We start from the raw sequence: 24,084 nt of genomic DNA, 5'->3' as shown, positions 1-24,084 counted from the left end.
AGCTGTATCAGTGTAAATTCCGTAGATCAGAATAATTCGTCATAATTTCTGATGTGCGAAAGTCATCACAAATTTTAGGAATCGTCTTCCCTGTGATTGTTTTTGAGGTTATCACAGTGGTGAGTACAAAGATGGCTCTCTTTTGGGTTGTAGTACTGTGTAGTATGGTAGATAATTCACTACATGATGCTACAAAGCACAAGACAGCAGCCATCATGAGTAAATATACTAATTAAGCATTAATATTTGTTAGTACTTATTGCTGTTCATTTTTCAATCATATATTATTATTTTCTTCTGTACAGAACGACACTTTCATGCCTGTGATACAGACACACACAAAGAAAGAAAGAAAATAATATAAAAACAAAATTTGGACAATTAGACAAAAGTTAAGAGACATGATTGGGACGATGTATATTCTTCTTGTTCTTCTATGGCTCTCCGATCCGCGTTCGGTCCGTGGCCTCCTCAGTTCTCCTCTTCCATTCGGTCCTCTGTTAGGTCCGTCTGTCCGAGGCTTTGATTGAGGTTTCGAAACATCTTACTTTTTACGTTGCAAGGTTGTTGGCCTTGCGACCAACCCCCAACCTGGAGGACCAGGGTAGCCATAGAAGGAGAAGAAGAAGTAATATACATTGTCCTAACTTTGTCTTACTATTTTTTATTAATTTGACATGTGTTCATGTCTAAGCTTTAATGACATCAGAGTGCCAGCAATCCAAGCAGTGACGTATTAAGTAATTGAATTGGCATATAAGATAAATATTACAGTTATTCTCGATGTAAAGGTTATACTTTGAACACTGAATTGGACATCCATATTCCGCTGCAACATGAATTTGCATTCACAATTTGTATAGCGGAAATAATGAATAGGTGAAACGCGTTCACATTTATAAGATAGTGTAATTGCGTCATATTGTGAATTTTCTAACAATTATTTATTTTAATCCGTCTTATGACAATATTTAAAATTTCTTATAATTAAGATAATAAAATATCATTGATGTTCCATATCGATTGATCGATTTACATTTTGGAACATCTTTTACACAACATGTTTCAGTTTTTATAAAACCATCATCAGGTGTAAGATATTTACGAACTTAAAACTCAAATATGATTCCATTTGGTGATGTTTCATGCCATTTGTTTTTCAATTTTGGGCGAGGTAAGATAAGAGTTAAGAAAAGTTAAGAAAAGACAACACCTCGCCCAAAATTGAAAAACAAATGGCATGAAACATCACCAAATGGAATCATATTTGAGTTTTAAGTTCGTAAATATTTTACACCTGATGATGGTTTTATAAAAACTGAAACATGTTGCGTAAAGGATGTTCCAAAATGTAAATCGATCAATCGATATGGAACATCAATGATATTTTATTATCTTAATTATAAGAAATTTTAAATATTGTGATAAGACGGATTAAAATAAATAATTGTTAGAAAATTCACATTTAATCTATGATTTAGGAAAATAATTTTTATCGGGCTTAGTACTGAATATTAACATATTATGATACACATACATGTAAGAAACAGCATTATTCTAAATAACAAAAAAAAAAAAAATCACTGTTTCATCATTATCTTGGTATATCTCAAACCATCACGGTATCAATATTCCTTACGTGAGTACTAATTCACAAGTGAAGCTCGTCTGTATTCATTCTTTCTAGTTCAGAGGAAACAATATGAAAACAGCAGTGGCCTCCAGAAATTAATAATGTTTGCATAACACACGTAACACACCGTTCATGGTCGTGAATTGTAAATGCATGAGTTTATGCTTGATAACAGCAGCTTCATTATGAAACTAATCATGTTCAATGCCTGGAAGGTAGGCTCTACTTTGGTGTATGTAAATTAATTATTCTTCTGTTCCAGGGACTGGGTGGACTCCGGGGCTACCCGGGCTTTCCGGTTGGTTTCCATTTTATAATACAAAGAATCTTATATGCGATTATGATATATTTTAATTCGTACACAACAATAATTGAAATGCTGTTGTTATACCAAAGGGAACTAGATATCTCTGTGGGTTTAGAATGAACTTTCACTGAAGTACGAAGTGGCTGCCACATGAGCGTACTACGATAGACTTTTTTATATAACATAATGATCAGAAAATTAGGCAGTAAAGTAGATAACTGAAAAAAAAAAACCTTACACAATTTTATACGACGGATAATTTATATGCTCGTTTCAATTTGAAGCACATTGAAGAAAATGATACTCTTGAAGTTCTGTCGAATTACGCATATTTATCTTAAATGTTGAGTCGAGCATGTTAATTTGAATGGTTCAATCTGGAAGCTTAAGTAATACAGAAGAATCTGGTCTCAGTGTCGCTTTGCAGCCACAACTCATCTTGTATGTCAACGCTGCAGGCTGTATTATAGCCCAGGCAAGTTAGTCACCAGCTTCTCACTGTGAAGGCCCGGGTTCGCACCCAGGCCAGTCCATGTGGGATTTGTGGTGGATGAAGTGGTACTAAGACAGGTTTATCTCCCAGTCCCTGCCAGTTTCATTCATGTATCGTCTGGGAGATGCACGATGGCCCCGTTCGTGGCCAATTTCACCCGAGACGTAGTCTCACCCCATTGCAATGGCAACACTGAGTGTACCTATCTGAAATCTAAACACATATTTTAAGTGGAGATAGGATTCTCTCTCTCGGTTAGCCTATTGTAGCCGTGTGGAGGTAAAGTACTGAAATCTGTTAAAAACTGTTAACTGACGTTGAGGTTTTCACGGTGGTGAAAATGTGGATTGTGGTCTTCAACGTTGTGGTTTCCGTAAGTCTTACAGGTGCTTATAAACGTTTTGGAGCAACATATCATCTTCATGTTCAGGATATGTTCCTGTGAAATATTGGTAAGTACATTTATGACGACGAAACACAACCGTGAAGACCAAAATCCAACATTTTTGCTTGTTTCAATAAAAAAACTGCAAAAAATCTTAAGAGAACAGGAACAATGCGAACATTTAATAGAAGAGGAAGGAGATAATTGTTTTATTTCTTACTATGAATTATCATGATAAAATAAACTGCTTTAAGTCTAATTTAGATGAAATAAGAGAACTTGTTCCTCAGATAAATTATACATGATGATCAAACATGGCCTTGAGTCTGTCTAATGCTTTCTGTTTTCTCTCTGTGTTTCTAGCACGACGTCCTTCCTATTTTCAGGGACTGGGTACTCCTATTCGCTGTGCTGTTTGTGATTGTAGTGTAACGAGGATTTTGTATGCCAACTGATTGTAACTGCATACTAACAACTAACTATTATTATTTAAAAGTAACACCTAATATTTGGAAGCATATTCATTTGTGGGCAGTAGTTTCTAATTAACCTGTAGAAACTTTGTGTAACTTGCTTTATTTTTATTTTGTGTATTTCTCTTAGTGTCAGTATTTTACAGTTCATTGAAAGGTCTAGTTAAATATAAATAAAAATTTTATTACAAATATTTCAAAACTAAATACTAAGGGCTATCAAAGAATTATTCTGAGAAAGCCTGTTCTTAAACTTTTTTAAAGAAGTTTGTTTATAAAAATCAGTATCCACAACTATTTATAATTATGAAAACAGTTTGAAAACTTATTGTGTATAAAATTTTCTTGGATATTATCCATCGTCTAGTCAATAAAATATATTTTCTTGGATATTATCCATCGTCTAGTCAATAAAATATATTTTCTTGGATATTATCCATCGTCTAGTCAATAAAATATATTTTCTTGGATATTATCCATCGTCTAGTCAATAAAATATATTTTCTTGGATATTATCCATCGTCTAGTCAATAAAATATATTTTCTTGGATATTATCCATCGTCTAGTCAATAAAATATATTTTCTTGGATATTATCCATCGTCTAGTCAATAAAATATATTTTCTTGGATATTATCCATCGTCTAGTCAATAAAATATATTTTATTGACTAGACGATGGATAATATCCAAGAAAATTTTTGTTCAAATGACTCTACATTTTGTCTAAATCACTGAAAAAGTTCTTGGATGAGAGATACCAAGCGTGGGTGCTAACACATCTTCCACAGATGACATCCTTCTAAGACTAGACCTTTCAATCAGTGCTGAATCATTCTAAGGTGTTTTTCTGTTCATTTATTCTAATATTGCTTGTGCTGCTTAATACAATGTAAAGTTTACTTCCAGTATTTAACATGGGTTGTATTCTTTAGTCTTGGCTAGACCACAGTGCATTGCTGTAACTGTGGACTCAGTGGTGTACCTAGAATAAATTGTTTGGTGAGAAGGGTAATGTATTTAGCAGCATTAAGCTGCCTTCAGATAAACCAGCGCTTCATTAGAGAAGCAGTTTAAGGCCGTAACCCTACCCCTTGCTGGTTATGCCACTGAAAATGATTAATTAAGATTTGAATTGCATAACTGACCACAGTTTCAGAAACTCACAAAATACAAAATGAAATATCTGGTGTCATGAAGTACCTAGAACCATACTGTAGTCTCAGTTACTCCATACGAAGCCGTATTATAAATAATTACCGTATACTCTATTTGAGCGGTGCGTGTTGTACCATTTCCGAAAAGCGGATAAATATTCAGCGAAGGGATTTGACTTATGATCTGTTCGAAATTAGAGCATAAACTTAATATCTATAGTGTATCGATTGTTTTCAATAGACTACTGATCTGATAGCGACAATATTATAATCGGCAGCGGAAATAGGCTTCAGAATTAGTAGGTGGCAGATCAATAGGTGACACATCCTTCTGTTGAGAACTACTGTTATGACATGTTAAGGCAATGTAAGTGTCTTCTTTAGAAAGAGCTCGAAAACTGAACGGATAGCATCTGCCTGCACCTAAATTCATTTCCAGTTTTGATTACAGTACAAAGAATGTTAGTACAGAAAAATTAACATTTGCCAATTTATTTAGGAGCCCTCAGAGAATATTGGACTCGCCATATACATTACGAGACTTCGTATGACTAAGTGGGGAGGTTCTTAACGTTGGTGAGCAGAATGCTTATATTCTAAACAAATAAATGTTCGTTTCGAAGGAAATATAAAACTACATTATTATATAAAATTTATTTATGTTACAACCTAATGCAGAAAGAAATAGGACGAGACAACAGCCCCAATGCTCAGTAGTCTATTTTTAATTCTGGATTAATTACACACTGCAGTCATATACCCTACATTCTGTCATTATATCTGCTTCTGCTAACACAGCAAAGTGTTATTCGTAAGTAAAGCATTGTTCAGTGAGTGTTCATGTTTTATACGAGGCTCGTCCACAAAGTAAGTTTCCCTGGGGCCGTTTACAGAAACAAAACACAATTTCATGGAAATATTTATTGCAACAGATACAGCAAGTGTCCAGCTATTTTTCAACATATTCGCCACCGGAATTGAGACATTTGTCATACCGTGGGACCAACTTTTGAATACCTGTGTCGTAGAAGTCTGCCGCCTGGGATTGGAACCACTGTGTGACAACCATCTCCGCCTCTCTGTCATTCTCAAAACGCTGACGCTGACCGGACAGGCATTTCTTGAGGTGTAGGAAAAGATGGAAATCACTGGGAGCGAGGTCCGGGCTGTAGGGTGAATGATTAAACACCTCCCAGCTGAACTCCTGCAGGAGACTTGCTGTCCGTCGAGCCGTGTGCGGCCTAGCGTTATCACTGACCGCACTTCACAGTCGGCGGGAGCTGGAATAAGAACCTCCATCTTCAACAGCTGCAACGATGCTACTGTGAGAACGCGGGAGGTGCCGTTAGTGCATGCGCCATGCTACGTCATTACTCTATCACGTACGCACAGTCGCTTCGCGCAATATAAGGTTTGCTAGCTGTGGGACGAGTGGGAAACTTACTTTGTGGACGCGCCTCGTAGCTTATCAAATATCCTTAATCCTCAGTAAAATGATGGATTCTGTACTGCTGATAACACACGACATTTAATGTTATTTATTTTCATGGTTTTACAAACAAAAGTCTAACAGATTAAAAGTAAGAATTAATAAAATAATTGCCAATCTAGCCAATCATTCAGAAATATTAAATACACGTGTTTTCTGTTAGTACGTAAGTTACTGTGTTTTGCCAACTTTTACCTTCAGCTGAAATTCTTTCTATTTTTAGGGGCCGATTGGGCTGGATGGTCCAAAAGGAGATCCAGTAAGTAGTTAATGTTTCACCTAGTAAATTATTTTAAAAAATTGTAGGATTTCAGGTTTTCACCGCGGCGAGTCTCAAGATTTCTGTCTTCTGTGTTATTGCGTCGTGTAGTCTGGTAGATTTCCACCAGCGTTTCAGAGGTCATGCTGCCTCCATAATTGCCCTGATGATGGAGCCAGCATGACCTCTGAAACGTTGGTGGAAATCTACCAGACTACACGACCCAATAACACAGAAGACAGCAATTTTTGATTTTAAAAATTACTAACTAGTGTGCATATTTTAAGACACTTATGTTTTCAGTGCAGCTGCACCATAGCCCATCTACTACTCAGTTTTTTACTTATTCTCTTACATAAACTTTTGCTTTACAAGTAACCATATTGGCACATAAGATATTTTAGTTCGTACTTGTGCATTTATTAAAATATTACTTTTCTGCTGAATATCAAGTATTCATGTCAACTGAATGTGTATGTTCTCTTAATAATATATACAGTTCTGAATAAACCATTGGATTAATACGGCGGTGATTTTCATAGAGGACTCTGCAGACTGTCTGTACCAATTGATTTGTAACCTTTGAAAGCTGTGATGGAACAAATTTAGCTATAATCTTCGTCTTCTGTAAATTTAATTTCAAAATCTCTGCACATACTTTTACAGTTATGCAGTAAACCGGAAGTCTCCTCTCAAATTCTGTTCCCGGAAAACACACAAGAGTCATTAGTTAATGTGAACATCATGCATGATTATCTTTACTTCTAAGAAGATGACCGTCGTTGTGGGATATCGTGCCATGTATTCTCATAGAAACTGACTGACATTTCAGAGGTGCTTACTACCTCCATCAACATCCTTGTCGTTGGCCTGATGACAGAGGCAGTATGCGTCACTGTAATGATGGTCAATTTGTATGAGATGACACAATGCAACATCTCATCAACTTTATATCCGCCACCATGAGAACCTGAAATCTCACTATATTTACTGAAAATTTGGGCACAAAGAAATTATGTCAACTGGAAAACTGTACAGCACAATTTCTCGAAGTTCCTTCATTATTTTGTGAATGTTTTCAACACCAGAGGTTATAGATTACTGTAACCTGGTAAGTTCCATATCAGCGATGTGTTGTTTATGGTTTTAAAAAATGATATAACAGAGGTAATCATTTTCTGTAATAATTTGACGAGCAGTTCATTTATAGGCGGTGAGTTTCATTTTTTGGAATAATCTCCAAATTAATAAATGTGTGAATGAAAGTAATTTCAGTAGGATTCATCTGAAGTAATGTCCTTCGGTAATTGTCTTACTCGGAAGAAACAGGAAGAATAATTAGTGACGACCAGAAATATGTTAGAAAATTGAGCCCCCTTGGTTAGGCACTAAATTCTGTGTAGGAGATGCTCGCGTGCTACGGCGATATCGCACAAAGACCTATTAATATACTTGGGTAACAAAGGCAAAATTTTTGCGTCAATATTATTACTTTATAATTCTCAACACAGTTTTTGCATTTCCAACCTGTGACCTTGCTCTCCCACTATTTATAGGGTAGACCAGGTGATAAGGGACAGAAAGGTGAACTGGGAAGTCCTGGGTTTGACGTCTTCTCAGCAGTCAAGGTAAGAGTTTAAGTCATATTACTTAATTTTTTTGACATACGCTTCATGCATTCAAAAGGAAATAGATGTTAAAAGTATTAAATAAGGCACGACAAGTGACAGTCAGAAATATTATGATCCAACTAACATGCAGGATCTATCAGCCAATGTTCGTTCACTGCCTGTGATTCTGAAGTCTTACATACAATTCCGCTGGTAACATCTAAATTAATAAAGGAGAAACAATACATGTAAATTAATTGGAATAAAATAATACAAAACCAAAAAATAATAGAACACTTGATCACTATTATATGCATCAGGATACAATGCCTTTTGTTTTTACCCACAACTCTTCTTTATCTTTCAAATGTTTAAGTTTCCATGCATTCTTTTACCTGTTGTATAGTGGAGAGGCCATGACTGTCAGGCAGAATTCATTTCTAAACTTTTATTATTAGTGTTCTGTCTGGCGACAGGTCCATATGAACAGGATCCTTCCATCCTTTTCTCTTCTCGGACTGGGACCTGTTCATATACGTTCTTGGCAGATGATCCAGAAGTGGTTTGCCATTGCCTTCTTCTGTGTGTGAATGGAGTAATTGTTGGGATGCCACGGAGGAAAACTCCGTGTTGCCTAGACCACGGCCTTGCCCAACACAAGTTATAAATTCGGGCACCGCCGGGAATCGAACCCGAGACCCCAGGATTACAAGGCCAGCGTTCTAACCGCTAGACCACCTCATCTTATTATTATTTAGTGTTCTGTCTGAGGACAGGTCCATATGAACAGGATCCTTCCATCCTTTTCTCGGACTGGGACCTGTTCATATACGTTCTTGGCAGATGATCCAGAAGTGGTTTGCCATTGCCTTCTTCTGTGTGTGAATGGAGTAATTGTTGGGATGCCACGGAGGAAAACTCCGTGTTGCCTAGACCACGGCCTTGCCCAACACAAGTTATAAATTCGAACCCGAGACCCCAGGATTACAAGGCCAGCGTTCTAACCGCTAGACCACCGTGGCGGCATTTCTAAACTATATAATGATAAATCAAAAATTGAGTTTTGTATGTCAGTCATAGGGGCTGGGGTAGCTCAGTCATTGTAGTGACTGACTACAGACTGGATGACTGGGGTTCGATCCCCGACGGGGGCAGAGGACTTTTCCTCTAGTCTCTGCGTCTGGACCGGCTCTGGGGCCCACCCAGCCTCCTGTCCAATAGGTACTGGGGGTATGACACTGACCACTCACCCCTATCTAGTGCTGAGGTTAAGAATGCATAGGAGCTATACCCCCTATCCCCCCCCCAAACGCCAACATGGCGTGTAGCGCGAGAGCTTTGTTTTTTGTTTTATTACGTCAGTCATATTCCAGATATGCAAATTAAAACTGAATATGAAAAGTATTTGACCCTTTCAGATTTCATTTACAGGAACTAAGTGATATTCAAGACACTGACGATAAAATATATTGTCAAATAACCAAATGCAGAATTCTGTATTGATATTAGTACATTATAACTGTATCATTTCATCATCATTTATGCTAAAATATGTATTTGTAAGCAATGTTTCTCCATTCTAACAGTAATCTTTCATTACATATTTTATATATTATATATAATCACTGAAATAATCTATAAGAGGCATTTGTAATAATATTAAAGAAAGAATTGATCTCCAAAACATGAGAAAATCCGTACATTTTAACTATTCAAAAGGCTTTTTCATTTAATTTATGTATCCATTTTTTGTTTTGTCAGACGATCGACATAATACACGTGAACGTGATTTCAGATACAGAATTTGTACACAGTTGACTTCTTTAAAACAAGAGTGTTGAATGGAACATTACTATTAGATCCTGTATTAGTGTACAGAAAACATCTACAGTAATTTCATATGCTGTTTAATTTAATGAAATCAATAATCTTTAACAGAGAGAAAGTTGTAAAGAAACTGTGAACTAGAATCAGTTTGTAAGACTTGAGGTTCTCACAGCGGTGAGTATGAAGATATCCGTCTTCTGGGTTATTGCGCTGTGTAGTCTGGTCGATGTTAACCAACGTTTCAGAGGTCATACTGCCTCCGTCATCAGGGCGATGAATATGTCAATAGGGTGTGAGGAGCTGGATTTATAGGCCGGGAAGTTAAAGGTGTAGCCTGCCCCGAGCCAATGGGAGCAGGTATGGGAGTGGACCAATGGTAGCACGCGCAATAACCCAGAAGACGGATATCTTCTAGAATCAGTTTGTGTGTTAATGTACAAACTGTTTTTTTTAACAGAACTTTAATGAAGACGTTTACTTGTAATGATACTTGAAAACTGTGCAGTGTGTTTTCTACTTAAAAAATTTATGATATGCTAAATCTGACCTGTATCATGTGTAAAATAAACTTCCGAATTCAAATAAGCCAATTGTGAGGTTACTGAAGTATTTAAGTTCATATAATGTTGCAAGTTTTCTTCTCTCTGAAGGGAAATTCATTCATCAGACATAATTTTAATGGGACACGGGTCTATTTGCAGGGATTAAAACGCTCAGTGACCACTCTAAGAGGTGGCACGTTAGGCTATGCTGAAATAGTTGCTGTCAAGGTGAGATCAGATTGTTTTCACATGAATGTTGCTTTACCTGTAGTTCACTAACAGTGTCTATTTCAGATACCTAAGCTGCACCCTTTATTAACATTTTATTTATTTATTTAATTTTACTGTCAATCTTTACTGTTTATGTGTTTCCTCGAGCTATGCACAACAAGCCTTATTATGTTGCAATGTATTAATAGTTTGTAACACACAACTGTATTTCTTAGTAGAAAATAATTTGGTGGGTGTCTTGAGAATGGGGTTTGTAATCACATTATCGGGTAGTAACATGTAAAATTCAGCCCAACAACAATCATATACTATGGTACGAAAATTAACCAGAAGCTGGTCTACCGCCATGTAAAAGACTCTCCCGACCTCTTTACGATACCCTAGTACTCCAGTTGCAGTGGCCCACTTATGTACAAGCAGCTAAGCTACAGCTGAGGAAGATTTCCGTCTTCTGGGTTGTTGCGCTGTGTAGTCTGGTCGATGTTTACCAGCTGAGGACCTCATGGTACGAGGTGCCTCGGAATATGCATTACAAATTTTAATGTGTAGCGTATGCAATAATCTTGGTATACCGATACTAGTATAATGATTTCATACGTACCACGTTCATGTTTATTTCTTAATATTCCCTACATTCAGAATAACAAATGTATATTTTGACTTTCAGATTTTTTGAGGCCTCTTTAAACTTGACATAGCTTAGGGCCTCAGAAGGCCCCGGCCAGACGTTCAAAGCTGCGCAGGTGTTAATTCTGAAACATTACGTTGCATCAAAATTTTGTGAAGCATTTTGCAATGTGTGTCCTGACAAGGAAGTGCCAAATAAGATAACAATACACTGTCTGGTAACAAAATTTTAGGACACAGGAAGAAATTGTCTGTGAAAAATGCTCTTCAAGCAACAAAACAGCTGAAATTATGGCTGTACCAATTTCAAGATGTTGAAGCCACAAGGCGTAAGAATAAATAAACTTTAACCTAAAATATTCAGTATATGTTACGTATGAAGGGTAGCTGGTTACTGTAATATTCTCTAATGAACGAAATTTGTTTGCTCAATGTCTTTAACTTTTGATAGATGTAGGTATCTGAAACAGATCGAGTACCAAACAAACACAGAAAATGTTATAGTTATGAAGTTTAAGGATAACAGGATTTTTGTAACCATGCCACAGTAATTATTCAACACATCTCCAAAGAGAATCCCCCAGTTTTGAATTTGTAAGGAACAAGGGCACTTTATTCTTTCTGGTATATACTTGTATAGTTTTAAAGTACTTTCGTAGCGGGTTATGGCCATGTTGCCACGTGATTTAACATATGTTAACCCAACTTAAATGAGCCGGGATAGCTCAGTCAGTATAGTGACTAGCTACGGGCTGGACGGCCGGGGTTCGATCCCCGACGGGAGCAGAGGATTTTTCCTCTAGCCTCTGCGTCCAGACCGGCTCTGGGGCCCATCCAGCCTCCTCTACAATGGGTACCGGGGTCCTTTCCCGGGGGTAAAGCCGGCAGGGGCGTGATGCTGACCACTCACCCCCATCTAGTGCCGAGGTCAAGGAAGAGAGGAGCTATACCTCCACTCACCCCAAACGCCTACATGGCGTATAGTGGGACAAACTTTACTTTACTTAACTTAACCCAACTTAAAATAAGTGTCATTTTGATTTCAAGTTCCCATTATAAGACAAACCCTTACATTTTTACAATTTTAATGTGATCTTGGTCATTTAGTTTTTAGTTGTATCACGACCTCCTTTCTGCCAGTTTAATAACAATCATATAACTCATCCACAGTAAACAATACTTCTAGGGTCTCCAAGAGCACGGGCATAACATATCAGTTCAACAAATAATTACTCTCAAAGTAAGTGTAGTATTAGGAATGAAGTTAAAAGAGAATGTTAAACAATCTATGCTACCATCACTGTGCTTACTTCTAAAAGTAATTTAATGGCTGCAAAAATCAGTGATTACTTCAAAAATGACACTTTGCTTGTAAACTTGCTTAAAAACTGGCCTTCGAAAGACGACCGTATTGTTAAAGTAAGGAAGTTTCGCCAAACAGAATCAGTATTCAGCACCTGCAGAAGTTTATCGAGATTTATGAAATGACTCTTCTCACTGTGATTTGCATGTAAAATTACAATACTTTTGGTCTGTTTCTTCACAAATTATTCTGTAATCGCACTAGTAATTTATGTAAATTATCTGCTGCTTTATGATTTCTCAACTGCACGTGTCGTACAGCATCATAAGACAAGATGAATTATTATATTATTATTATTAAGTGTTCTGTCTTACGACAGGTCCATTGCTCTGCCCAAAAAAGAGCTCTCCAGTTGTCCCTATTCTCGGCTTCTCGCTTTAATTCCTGGAACGTCATCTTCTTTCCTTGTTTAAGGTCGTCGGTTAGCTGTATCAGTCTTCTTCCCAGTCCTCGCTTTCCTTCAACCTGGCCTTCGGTGATATCATTCATTAACCCATTCCTTCTCATAATATGTCCCAGCCAGTTAGCTTTCCTTCGTGCAATCGCCTGCAGAATGTTTCTTTGCTCGTTGACTCTCCTCAATACTTCTTCGTTGGTCACTCGATCCGTCCACCTGATCTTCTCTATTCTTCTCCAACACCACATTTCAAAACTCTCCAGGTATTTCTGTTCCTTCTTCCTGAGTGTCCAAGTCTCTGCTCCATACGTAACACTTCACTAGTTTCTTCGATGAATTATTATGAATGAATAATTGAGAAGGGTTTGGTAGGAAGGAGTCATGGTATTTTTTTAAATCACTATCCACGGACTTACGAAACTTGCATAGTTAAAAGAATGGGAAATATTTGTTATTCATTTCACAGCTGTCATCACTGTAACTCCTTTCCAAAATGCTGAAGATCCGGATATGCAAAACAATAATTTTTATCATTTTCTTGTATGAGTGTGAAATCTGTTCTCTTATTCTGATGTTAAGGACAGAATTCACAAGCATCTGGAAATGCAGTGCCCAGAAAAATGTATTAACCTATGAAGAATTAATTAAGTGAACATATTACGATTTACATAATGAGGAACTTGGTAACTTAGTGAAGTCAAAAAGGCTATGACGGGCTGGACATGAGACTAGGACTGAAGAGACATGAAATGCATGCAGAGGTTTGATGGGAAGCCTCTTATAAATTGGTCACTTGGAAGACTGAAGGATATCACAAACATAGAACATAATATATGTACATTTACATGGATCATACATTATGAGGATGGGCTCAGGATTTTGTGATGGCAATGTCGAAACTTCAGGTTCTGATATCAGATTGTTGTTAGTTACTTAATTCAACAGCACTATTAGAGAACTGATAAAAAAAAAGACCTCGATGAAGATTCAAATATGAAATCTCCTAAATTCAATGCAGAGTCTACACAGATAATTTACGTATAACCCGAGCTGAACTGCTTATACGTCCTAGATTACTAAGAGTGCCCATCATTATAACAAACATGACGTGGGAATACTGCTGTGATGGGGATGACAGCATCTCCTTGGCAGATTCATTCCCAGACAGTGACTGCTTACTCCGATGACGAACAAAATATTGGCCACCAAACAAAGCCTGAAAAATTACATTAAATAAAAGATCCAGTTTTATTCACAGCTAATAAAATATTCTTCAGTCATCATAACTGTGAACTTCAAAAAGTCATTCATAGTACCACAGAAGAGATTTCAGATGATACTGGACAGGTGTGACAGTAGGAGATGTGATGGAAGACAATTTGGAGATGGCTCTGCGTACACGTCTATTGCGATATAATAAATACAATTCATACTTCTGTCTTTACTGTTTGAGAATCCAGGAACAATCGCTCTCACTGACCCTCATAAGGTCTACTTATAACATCAGTTGAGCAAAATCTGAAACTATTTTCACGGTAAACTATACGTTTCATATTAAACGATTATTAACTTTGCATTCGGATTGCTGCAGGCTTTCCAGTCAGTATTTGCATGAGTTTCCAGTATTAAAAAGCATTTAACTGTAGTAAGTAGCAATATCAGAGTTTGGAAGTGTAGAATGTTCCAAAAATACCTTTCTTCCTCGATTTTCAGCTGCATTCTGTCTATCTGCATGCTGTTCCACTGCATGTTTGTGTTGCATGTCCCTTCCGTCTGATATGCAATTTTTTTTTCTTAAATGTAGCGTAATGATTAAGCTACCTTGTAGTTGAAAGCATCAATATTATGAGAAAAAAAATTGTGAACTTATTCAAAGTAACATAGTTTAACTCATGTATTCAGACCTTGACATATTACTTATTTACGAGGCGCGTCCTCAAAGTAAGTTTCCCTGGGGCCGTTTACAGAAACAAAACACAATTTCATGGAAATATTTATTGCAACAGATACAGCAAGTGTCCAGCTATTTTTCAACATATTCGCCACCGGAATTGAGACATTTGTCATACCGTGGGACCAACTTTTGAATACCTGTGTCGTAGAAGTCTGCCGCCTGGGATTGGAACCACTGTGTGACAACCATCTCCGCCTCTCTGTCATTCTCAAAACGCTGACGCTGACGCTGACCGGACAGGAATTTCTTGAGGTGTAGGAAAAGATGGAAATCACTGGGAGCGAGGTCCGGGCTGTAGGGTGAATGATTAAACACCTCCCAGCTGAACTCCTGCAGGAGACTTGCTGTCCGTCGAGCCGTGTGCGGCCTAGCGTTATCACTGACCGCACTTCACAGTCGGCGGGAGCTGGAATAAGAACCTCCATCTTCAACAGCTGCAACGATGCTACTGTGAGAACGCGGGAGGTGCCGTTAGTGCATGCGCCATGCTACGTCATTGCTCTATCACGTACGCACAGTACCTTCGCGCAATATAAGGTTTGCTAGCTGTGGGACGAGTGGGAAACTTACTTTGAGGACGCGCCTCGTACATATGAAATATTACTTAATATTGGTTATGTTATTTCATATTTAATATCACAATTTATGAGATCACATGATAACTAACTCCATGGAGTGAATTCCTTCTTCAGAAACTAATGAAATGTCCAGCTAGTCAATAAATTACCCATATTTTATGGAACCTAAAAGTTCATTACCATATTCACAAGAGCCTGTCACCAATCCTTACGCTGAGTGAGGTCATTAGGTTCACTGGCATGCGTTTGTGATACGGTATAAACCTTTGGGTTCAAAATCGGAAGGAATTTCTTTATCAGCTGAGTGACTATCATCATCCATCCATGTAATATCTTTAATCATGGAGATAGTTATTTTATACTTTGAAAGAGATTAAGAAAAACAAATGAATGTTAATTGCATGAAATCAGCTACAAATCCATACTGAAATTTATTTCCAAGTCTGTTAAACAATGTAATATGTTACGGATTCATATTCGTTTCACATACGAGAAGTATTTGTGTCATGGGCTACGACATTTCTTTCGATAGACAAAATATCTGTGATATGATGAAATTAAGCATATTTTTAGCCCTCTTGCTGTGACATGCAGAACGACACTTCTTATACATTAAACTGCCTATTCAGTTTCAGTGTTTCTTTAACTTTATCACAACAAATTAACAATACAAGATTTTTAAGATAGTGTAATTGCGTCATATTGTGAATATTCTAAACAATTATTTATTTTAATCCGTCTTATCACAATATTTAAAATTTCTTATAATTAAGATAATAAAATATAATTGATGTTCCATATCGATTGATCGATTTACATTTTTCCAAAATGTAAATCGATCAATCGATATCATTGATGTTCCATATCGATTGATCGATTTACATTTTAAATGTAAATCGATCAATCGATATGGAACATCAATGATATTTTATTATCTTAATTATAAGAAATTTTAAATATTGTGATAAGACGGATTAAAATAAATAATTGAATACAAGATTTTAGTGAATAACAACTATGAACCACTTCACTCAAGGGTGAACCTGGTGAACCTGGACCTCCTGGTCCACCAGGACCTCTCGGTCCTGAAGGTCTTCCTGGACATGATGGGAGGCAAGGGATACCTGGAGAACCAGGCCCACCTGGTGAAAGAGGGTCTCAGGGACCCACGGGACCTATCGGACCTGCCGGAGCTCCCGGCACGGCCGGACCTAAGGTTCGTATAAATTGATCTCATCCTCGATAACCTACGCTTATTGACTGCTATAAGTGCAATTTTGTTTGTAAATATTCATCATGTTAATGGCATTGCTTACAGGGAGCAAAGGGAGATTATGGGGTGATGGGACCACCAGGATTTCCAGGGCTTCCTGGACAACTTGGATTGCCTGTGAGACTCATACTTTGATTTGTTCATTAGTCAACTAACATTACTATTTGTGAAAATATGCTGCTTTCTTCTGAAGTTGGTGTATCCTGTTGCGTATCCATATATGGTTCACGTTGTTTTACGATACATTAGTAATATCTCCAAAAAATAACTGCGTTCTCTAGTCATATGTGAGGTTGTACTAATATCTGTCTGTTTTTCTTAAAATTCATATTCAAATAGACGTTTATGGTTATGAAAAGAATGAGAATTCTTCTGAAAGCAAACATAAGATTTGAAGATTTTATGGTGACTGACTGCAATGAACCAAAGTGTTACGATGACCGAGCTGGGTTGCACAGATCAAGTTAACGCACCGAAACCTTGTAAACTGTCTTATCTGCAATTCAGAATGGACGTGATATTGAAAGTTGCTCCTAACAGCTACAAGTTGATTCTTAAAATACTTAGTATGTCCTCCTATAAAAATGAAGGGCAAAGTATTATTTTTTTGGAGATATTTTATAACTATTTTAATAGCTTGCAGTATATGATGTTAATAATTCACCCAATTTTCTTAACACCTAGGGAATTCCTGGAAGAAATGGATCCAGAGGATATACAGGGGAGCTGGGTATGCCTGGCCGGCCTGTAAGTCACAGCTCCCACGCTACTCCACTACATTGAGCATATTGACATAAAATATTTTAAAATGGTGTTTGGCTACAGCTTATGTTTCTTATTTAGATTTGGTGGGCAGTTCAGAAAACTTCCTCTATTCTGTACTTCATTAAATAAAACTTTAGAAAAGCCTTCTCTCAGTCGTGGATGGAATTAATTAAATGCCTTGAAAAATTTAGTTATGAAGTTTGGAATAAATAACATGGCTGAAGATGTAAAATTTATGTGCCATTTCATGAATATGTAGAGGAAGACAGAAGTAGAAGCTTGAAAGATTTTTAAGACTAGCACTAGATGGAAGAATGATCATCTTCATGTTCCAGAAGCTTCATTCACAAGAAACAGCCTAGCCATTCCCTTTACAGCAGATAATCTGTGCCTTATTTCCTAAAGTATCAGTCACTTAAACTACAAGGTGATTATTTTGACGGATCATAACATTTGGAAAGTTAATATCTACAGATTTTTAATTTACGGTGTTTAACTCCTCGAATCAATAACGAGTTGTGAATCAGAAGGATAATTGGAGAAGTGTCAAGAACACTATATTTGAAATGTCAAACATAGAAAATTATTAAAAAATGTTGCAGGAGAAATTGCAAAAAGAAAAGTTCACACTTACATTTATTTTTACGAATTCAAAAATTATTAACGAATCTTTGGGGAATCAGAATAAAATTAGTAGTGGAGAAGTAGATCATATATTTTGTTGCCTTAATATTTTTGTCATGAAGTTCAGTGTCTTCCAATGCACATTATCAAAAGAAAAGATTGAGAATTGCTGATCTAAAACATAACCTAACATAACCTAAAAACATGCTTTTGTAACACCTGACATATATGATCATGCTAACCAATCTAATGTTTATATATTACTCATAACTAATGTCATAATATTCTATTTCACAGTCTTAAGTTTGTCTTCTTCATATTTCAGCCACTCTTCTAAATAATTATTCATCTGAGCTTAACATGTTCCCTAAGCACATAACTTGTTTGTAACTTACAGTATTCATTCCTTTACTCAACAATTAACCATTGTCATATGGGAATAGAGAATTTAAACCCCTTTGTTTCAACATTGCCAGCCAGACTGAGCAAAGCCATAATGCTGAGAGAATAATGTTTGTTTAATATTTTCTTTCAGTGGAAACATAGTGCCGTTTGCAGAAATTGGATGTTTGTGACACAAAACATTTTCTTCATAAAATGAAATGTGTGTGAGAGGGAGGGAGATACCACATTATTATTATTAAGTGTTCTCTCTGACAACAGGTCCATTGCTCTGCCCAAACAGAGCTCTCCAGTTGTCCCTATTCTCGGCTTCTCGCTTTAATTCCTGGAACGTCATCTTCTTTCCTTGTTTAAGGTCGTCGGTTAGCTGTGTCAATCTTCTTCCTAGTCCTCGCTTTCCTTCAACCTGGCCTTCGATGATATCACTCAGTAACCCATTCCTTCTCATAATATGTCCCAGGCAGTTAGCTTTCCTTCGTGTAATCGCCTTGCTCGTCGACTCTCCTCAATACTTCTTCGTTGGTCACTCGATCCGTCCACCTGATCTTCTCTATTCTTCTCCAACACCACATTTCAAAACTCTCCAGGTATTTCTGTTCCTTCTTCCTGAGTGTCCAAGTCTCTGCTCCATACGTAACACTTCACTAGTTTCTTATTCATCTCCAAGCCCAACTTGCTAGTGAGAAGTATCCTCTTCTTGACGAAGGCCATTGCTATCCTTGCTTTTACTTCCTTGGTGCACAGGGCGTCCGTCGTGACTATGCTTCCCAAGTACTTGAAATGCTCCACATTCTCCAGCTGTTGGTTTCCAATTCAGATACCACATATTAACTGATTATTGTCTTTCATAATAGACCTTTCTTTATATAATTTATTTCAGGGATTATGTACATGCAGTATTTTCCTAAGTGTATGCGTCAAAATTGAAATTAGTTTTCTTTTGGTAAACACTGATGGCAGGAATAAAAAAGATACATAAATTCAAGAATTTATGGATATCAAATGTCATTAACAACTAAAAATGTTGTCATCATCATTGACAGTGCACCACATCTTAGACCAAGTGACCTGTTATGGTTTCGTGCCACTGTTTGTAGGATCTCCCAAAGAACACTGCCCATTTGGCTGGTAACAGAGGATTTGCAATGAGATTCTTGAGCAGGGCATTCAAAGAATATTATTTTCTCCAGTCAGCAGTGTAATTTGACATTCCGTGGCTTAAATACTGGTATCTTCCATAAGACATCGCAACGTACAAGAATGACGATGATATCTCTACCACCCACTGTGAGGACCCCAAATTTCATAGCTGAAATGAGTTTCATGAATGTAATCTCAAATATGATATAATATCAAGGTATAAAACGGTGCTGCATTGTAGTACATGCACATAGTAGGCCTTCCATAACAGTATTACCATGGCAACAGTTTCAATATTATCCCACAAAGCCCAAAATCTCATCACAGCGAACGATTACAACAAACACTGCTTATTAACTAGATAGACTAGCGGAGTGTCCACAGTGTTACTGCAGGGAAATCTGACAGATGATTAGTCTACATTTATTATCTTCTGTCCTTCCCCAAAAGTATATCACAGGCCAGATTATTTATAATTATTATTATCACTAAACATAATATATGGGCCGGGATAGCTCAGTCAGTATAGTGACTAGCTACGGGCTGGACGACCGGGGTTCGATCCCCGACGGGGCAGAGGATTTTTCCTCTAGCCTCTGCGTCCAGACCGGCACTGGGGCCCCCCCAGCCTCCTCTACAATGGGTACCGAGGTCCTTTCCAGGGGGTAAAGCCGGCCGGGGCGTGATGCTGACCGCTCACCCCCATCTAGTGACGAGGTCAAGGAAGAGAGGAGCTATACCTCCACTCACCCCAAACGCTTACATGGCGTATAGTGGGACAAACTTTACTTTTACTAAACATAATTTAGTCACTGAGACTCAAACCCAGGACAGTTTTATGATTACGTAAGATAGCAAACATCAAGGTGGAAGAAGACAGTGCCTAGGGACACTCCTAAAGAGATGAAAATAATGCGGTTTGTAATGGCTGTCGTCATCTAGATTCTAGATAACAAGGAGTCAGGACACTTGTTGCCTTTGCTGCCCTTCAGACCCTGTCTGTACCAGCCAAATAGCCTTGATATTGGGAATTATTTTCATATTAAAAAATGCAAAACATTCAGGAAATACTTGCAAATATATTTTCATTAATAATTAATTTCAGATTCATGTAAGGGGGCAGAGGACTTTTCTGTAGTCTACCTTGTTACTAATATGTTAAAAGATATTTCTCTTAATTTATTTCAGTTCACTAATTGCATCTCTGAGACTAACTTGCTGTAGTTTAAATTTTATGTTTACTAACAATGTTGAAGTGTTATTATATCAAGCTTGAAATGCTACATAAAACTTGTTATTAAGGCTGCACCAAATCCCATGTTCTGCCATTATTATTTTGGAATGGAAATAAATAACTGGAAGTCTTATATCTAACTGCGGCTTTTGGAGATGATCTCCATCAAGTGCTGGGAATTATCCATTTTGGCAAACATTTTATTTACCATCTTCAGGGTGCTGAAATGCTGGATAATTCTCAACACAGCTTATTCTCAAAAGCTGAAGTTGCACAATGAACTCCAGCTGTGGAAACCTAAGGACAAGTTATCTCATGTTGCTGTAATTATAAATTAGGTCCTTGTCTTTAATACAAGATGTTTTCAGTTTATACCTTCATTAAGTGATATTTCATTGTAAGACTTGAGGTTCTCACAGCGGTGAGTATGAAGATTTCTGTCTTCTGGGTTGTTGCGCTGTGTAGTCTGGTCGATGTTAACCAACGTTTCAGAGGTCATACTGCCTCCGTCATCAGAGTATGAAGATTTCTGTCTTCTGGGTTGTTGCGCTGTGTAGTCTGGTCGATGTTAACCAACGTTTCAGAGGTCATACTGCCTCCGTCATCAGAGTATGAAGATTTCTGTCTTCTGGGTTATTGCGCTGTGTAGTCTGGTCGATGTTAACCAACGTTTCAGAGGTCATACTGCCTCCGTCATCAGGGCGATGAAGATTTCTGTCTTCTGGGTTATTGCGCTGTGTAGTCTGGTCGATGTTAACCAACGTTTCAGAGGTCATACTGCCTCCGTCATCAGAGTATGAAGATTTCTGTCTTCTGGGTTGTTGCGCTGTGTAGTCTGGTCGATGTTAACCAACGTTTCAGAGGTCATACTGCCTCCGTCATCAGAGTATGAAGATTTCCGTCTTCTGGGTTATTGCGCTGTGTAGTCTGGTCGATGTTAACCAACGTTTCAGAGGTCATACTGCCTCCGTCATCAGAGTATGAAGATTTCTGTCTTCTGGGTTGTTGCGCCGTGTAGTCTGGTCGATGTTTACCAACGTTTCAGAGGTCATACTGCCTCCGTCATCAGGGCGATGAGTATGAAGGTTTCTGTCTTCTGGGTTCTTGCGCTGTGTAGTCTGGTCGATGTTAACCAACGTTTCAAAGGTCATACTGCCTCCGTCATCAGGGCGATGACGGAGGCAGTATGACCTTTGAAACGTTGGTTAACATCGACCAGACTACACAGCGCAACAACCCAGAAGACAGAAATCTTCATACTCACCGCTGTGAGAACCTCAAGTCTTACATTGATATTTCATTGTTCTCCACAGAATTAAAACTTGTTGATTAAAACATCTGTTGTTAGGTATTCTGAGAAATTCTGGTCTAATTATGTAAATAGTACAGCACACATATGTAAACAGTCTCATTATATACAGACTCCAGAACATGAGTGGTGGGGATGATGGTTGGAGGGCGGGGGGAAATTTCCGACTCACATCGGAAAGCCTGTTTCCAGGCGAAAATACTGAAGTACATTTTCATGCAATAACTAGACTTGAGTCCAGAAATGTATCAGCGGAGATGTTTCCATACAAACTGAAAACCTGGGTACGCTACTGTGTCTGCAGATACAAGGATATGGTGCACCTTAATGCTACTGCATGTTCTAACAGTAAAACGGCTAAATTTATACGTTGCTAATTACAGTATTAATGAAACCATCAAGTTGCAAAATACACTCTGATTCTCTTACTAGAGGTCACACATTTTCAGCAATAAAACCACTATTTATGCATTAATGGTGACCAGATGTTGTGGTATATGTACCTCACAGTCCTTGTGAAATTTCATTCTGTCACATGAGATGCTAAAAACAGCTGCCTTATGCTTCAAATTTTTTGGAGAATGGGTTACATCAAAAGATCTCTGGCCAGTAGCAAGATCTCCAGATACTTAACCCTGCCAAATTCTTCCTGCTGAAACAGCTGAAGGAAAAGATCTACATGAATGAGGTTTTCAATGTAGATGACCTCAAAGAGAGCATTTTCCAGGAGACTGTATTCATTCCTGTGGGCATATTACAATGCACGTTCATCAGACCGGAACACTGATTGCGTCCAGTCGTGCACGAGTGCTGCGTGTGGCCACTTTCAGCACCTTGTGTGATGGGATGCAGTTTCACACTAACTGATGCAAGATACGTGCAACACTGTACTGGAAATTTTAAAGAAACTCCCATACATAATTTGGTATTAACAAGTTCTTCTTCATCTGTTTCCAACAGAATTGAGATGAGAAATTACTTAATTTCTCTACTTTGATTCTTGCTTCTTACTATATTTCTTGTTCTGTGTGAGGAGTACTATCAAAATTTGTAATTAGACATATGTTTCAAGAATTACAGAAGACAATTTTGAAACCTGGTAATTCTCTGGTCTACCAATATACATATTAAATTTGGAACTTTATATACCAGTGAATGTCAGACAACTTTCAATTACTTGTAAAATAAAAACTAATTATACAGATGTTAGAAATGTCACATTAGTTGCCTGCTGTGACAAAGGGCCATAGTTAACTGAGGAAAATTATTCATGTCTATAGAATTACGGAAGCTAAAGTAGAGTAAATATAAATTAACATGTTCACTTCCCATCTTCTGAAGAAATAAAAAAAAAATTAATCCAAAGGGTTTATATAATATCTTTGTGACACTTTTTAGGGTGATAAGGGTGATAAGGGAGAACGAGGCCTCACAACAACACTAAATGGTGATCAGTTTCCAACAGGAATCATTGAAGGACCTCCAGGTCCCCCTGGACCACCTGGTAAGTAACTACCAGTTTCAGTAACGAGAGAGTAGTGCCACTATATATGCAAAACAACTTGGACGATACTAGATTAATGCAAATTACAACTTTTTTGCATGAATATACCTATTCCTTGAAGGGTTAATAACTACTTCATTCATAACGAATATAAGTAATCATTGAAGGGGTGAGAATCAGCGTTTCTCAACAACAAATTGGAATAGTATTAAAAATATATTAAAATTAGCCGTCAATCACATGTAAATCGAGTACTCGATAAGGAACGTAAAATGATATTTTAATCTTTTAATTATCTTATATTGTGATTGACGGCTAATTTTAATATATTTTCAATACTATTTAAATAAATCACAATATGACGCATCTACAATATCTTAACAAATTGGAAGGAATGTGATGCAAATGGCAGTGTCGATTTGCAGAGTTTTATTTTAAATATGTATAAAATATTCATACTATTTAAGCTTTGTATGAAGAACCATCTCCATTGAAATTTAATTTTTCTAA

General features: G+C 37.4%; 1 protein-coding gene and 1 long non-coding RNA gene across 18 annotated transcripts in view; one reads left to right on the top strand and one right to left on the bottom strand.

The window, feature by feature from the left end:
- Window positions 1-24,084, top strand: part of LOC110834996 (uncharacterized) — a 358,279-nt gene that overhangs the window by 297,503 nt on the left and 36,692 nt on the right. For 5 of the 17 annotated variants that reach the window (XM_087345325.1, XM_087345330.1, XM_087345320.1 and 2 more), the window contains exons 5-13: window positions 1,896-1,931; window positions 6,159-6,194; window positions 7,751-7,822; window positions 10,333-10,401; window positions 12,218-12,271; window positions 16,360-16,539; window positions 16,642-16,713; window positions 17,281-17,343; window positions 23,469-23,574. In XM_087345325.1, the coding sequence (XP_087201451.1) occupies window positions 1,896-1,931; window positions 6,159-6,194; window positions 7,751-7,822; window positions 10,333-10,401; window positions 12,218-12,271; window positions 16,360-16,539; window positions 16,642-16,713; window positions 17,281-17,343; window positions 23,469-23,574 (688 nt within the window). The remainder of the gene's footprint in view (window positions 1-1,895; window positions 1,932-6,158; window positions 6,195-7,750; window positions 7,823-10,332; window positions 10,402-12,217; window positions 12,272-16,359; window positions 16,540-16,641; window positions 16,714-17,280; window positions 17,344-23,468; window positions 23,575-24,084) is intronic. The other 12 variants (XM_087345324.1, XM_087345322.1, XM_087345318.1 and 9 more) reach the window with 8 other exon arrangements.
- LOC147874558 (uncharacterized) lies at window positions 17,970-23,469 on the bottom strand. Its single transcript, XR_015534223.1, has 2 exons — window positions 22,574-23,469; window positions 17,970-19,185 (listed from the first exon to the last, which is right to left on the bottom strand). It is a non-coding gene; the product is annotated as an uncharacterized LOC147874558 (long non-coding RNA).

The sequence above is a fragment of the Zootermopsis nevadensis genome, unplaced genomic scaffold (genome assembly GCF_977971745.1).
Source record: "Zootermopsis nevadensis isolate Lab colony 2312 unplaced genomic scaffold, Znev_1.0 Znev_ptg000008l, whole genome shotgun sequence".
Lineage (NCBI taxonomy): Eukaryota > Metazoa > Arthropoda > Insecta > Blattodea > Termopsidae > Zootermopsis > Zootermopsis nevadensis.
Note: the sequence above shows the minus strand (reverse complement) of the source record. Positions and strands in the feature narration are given on the sequence as shown.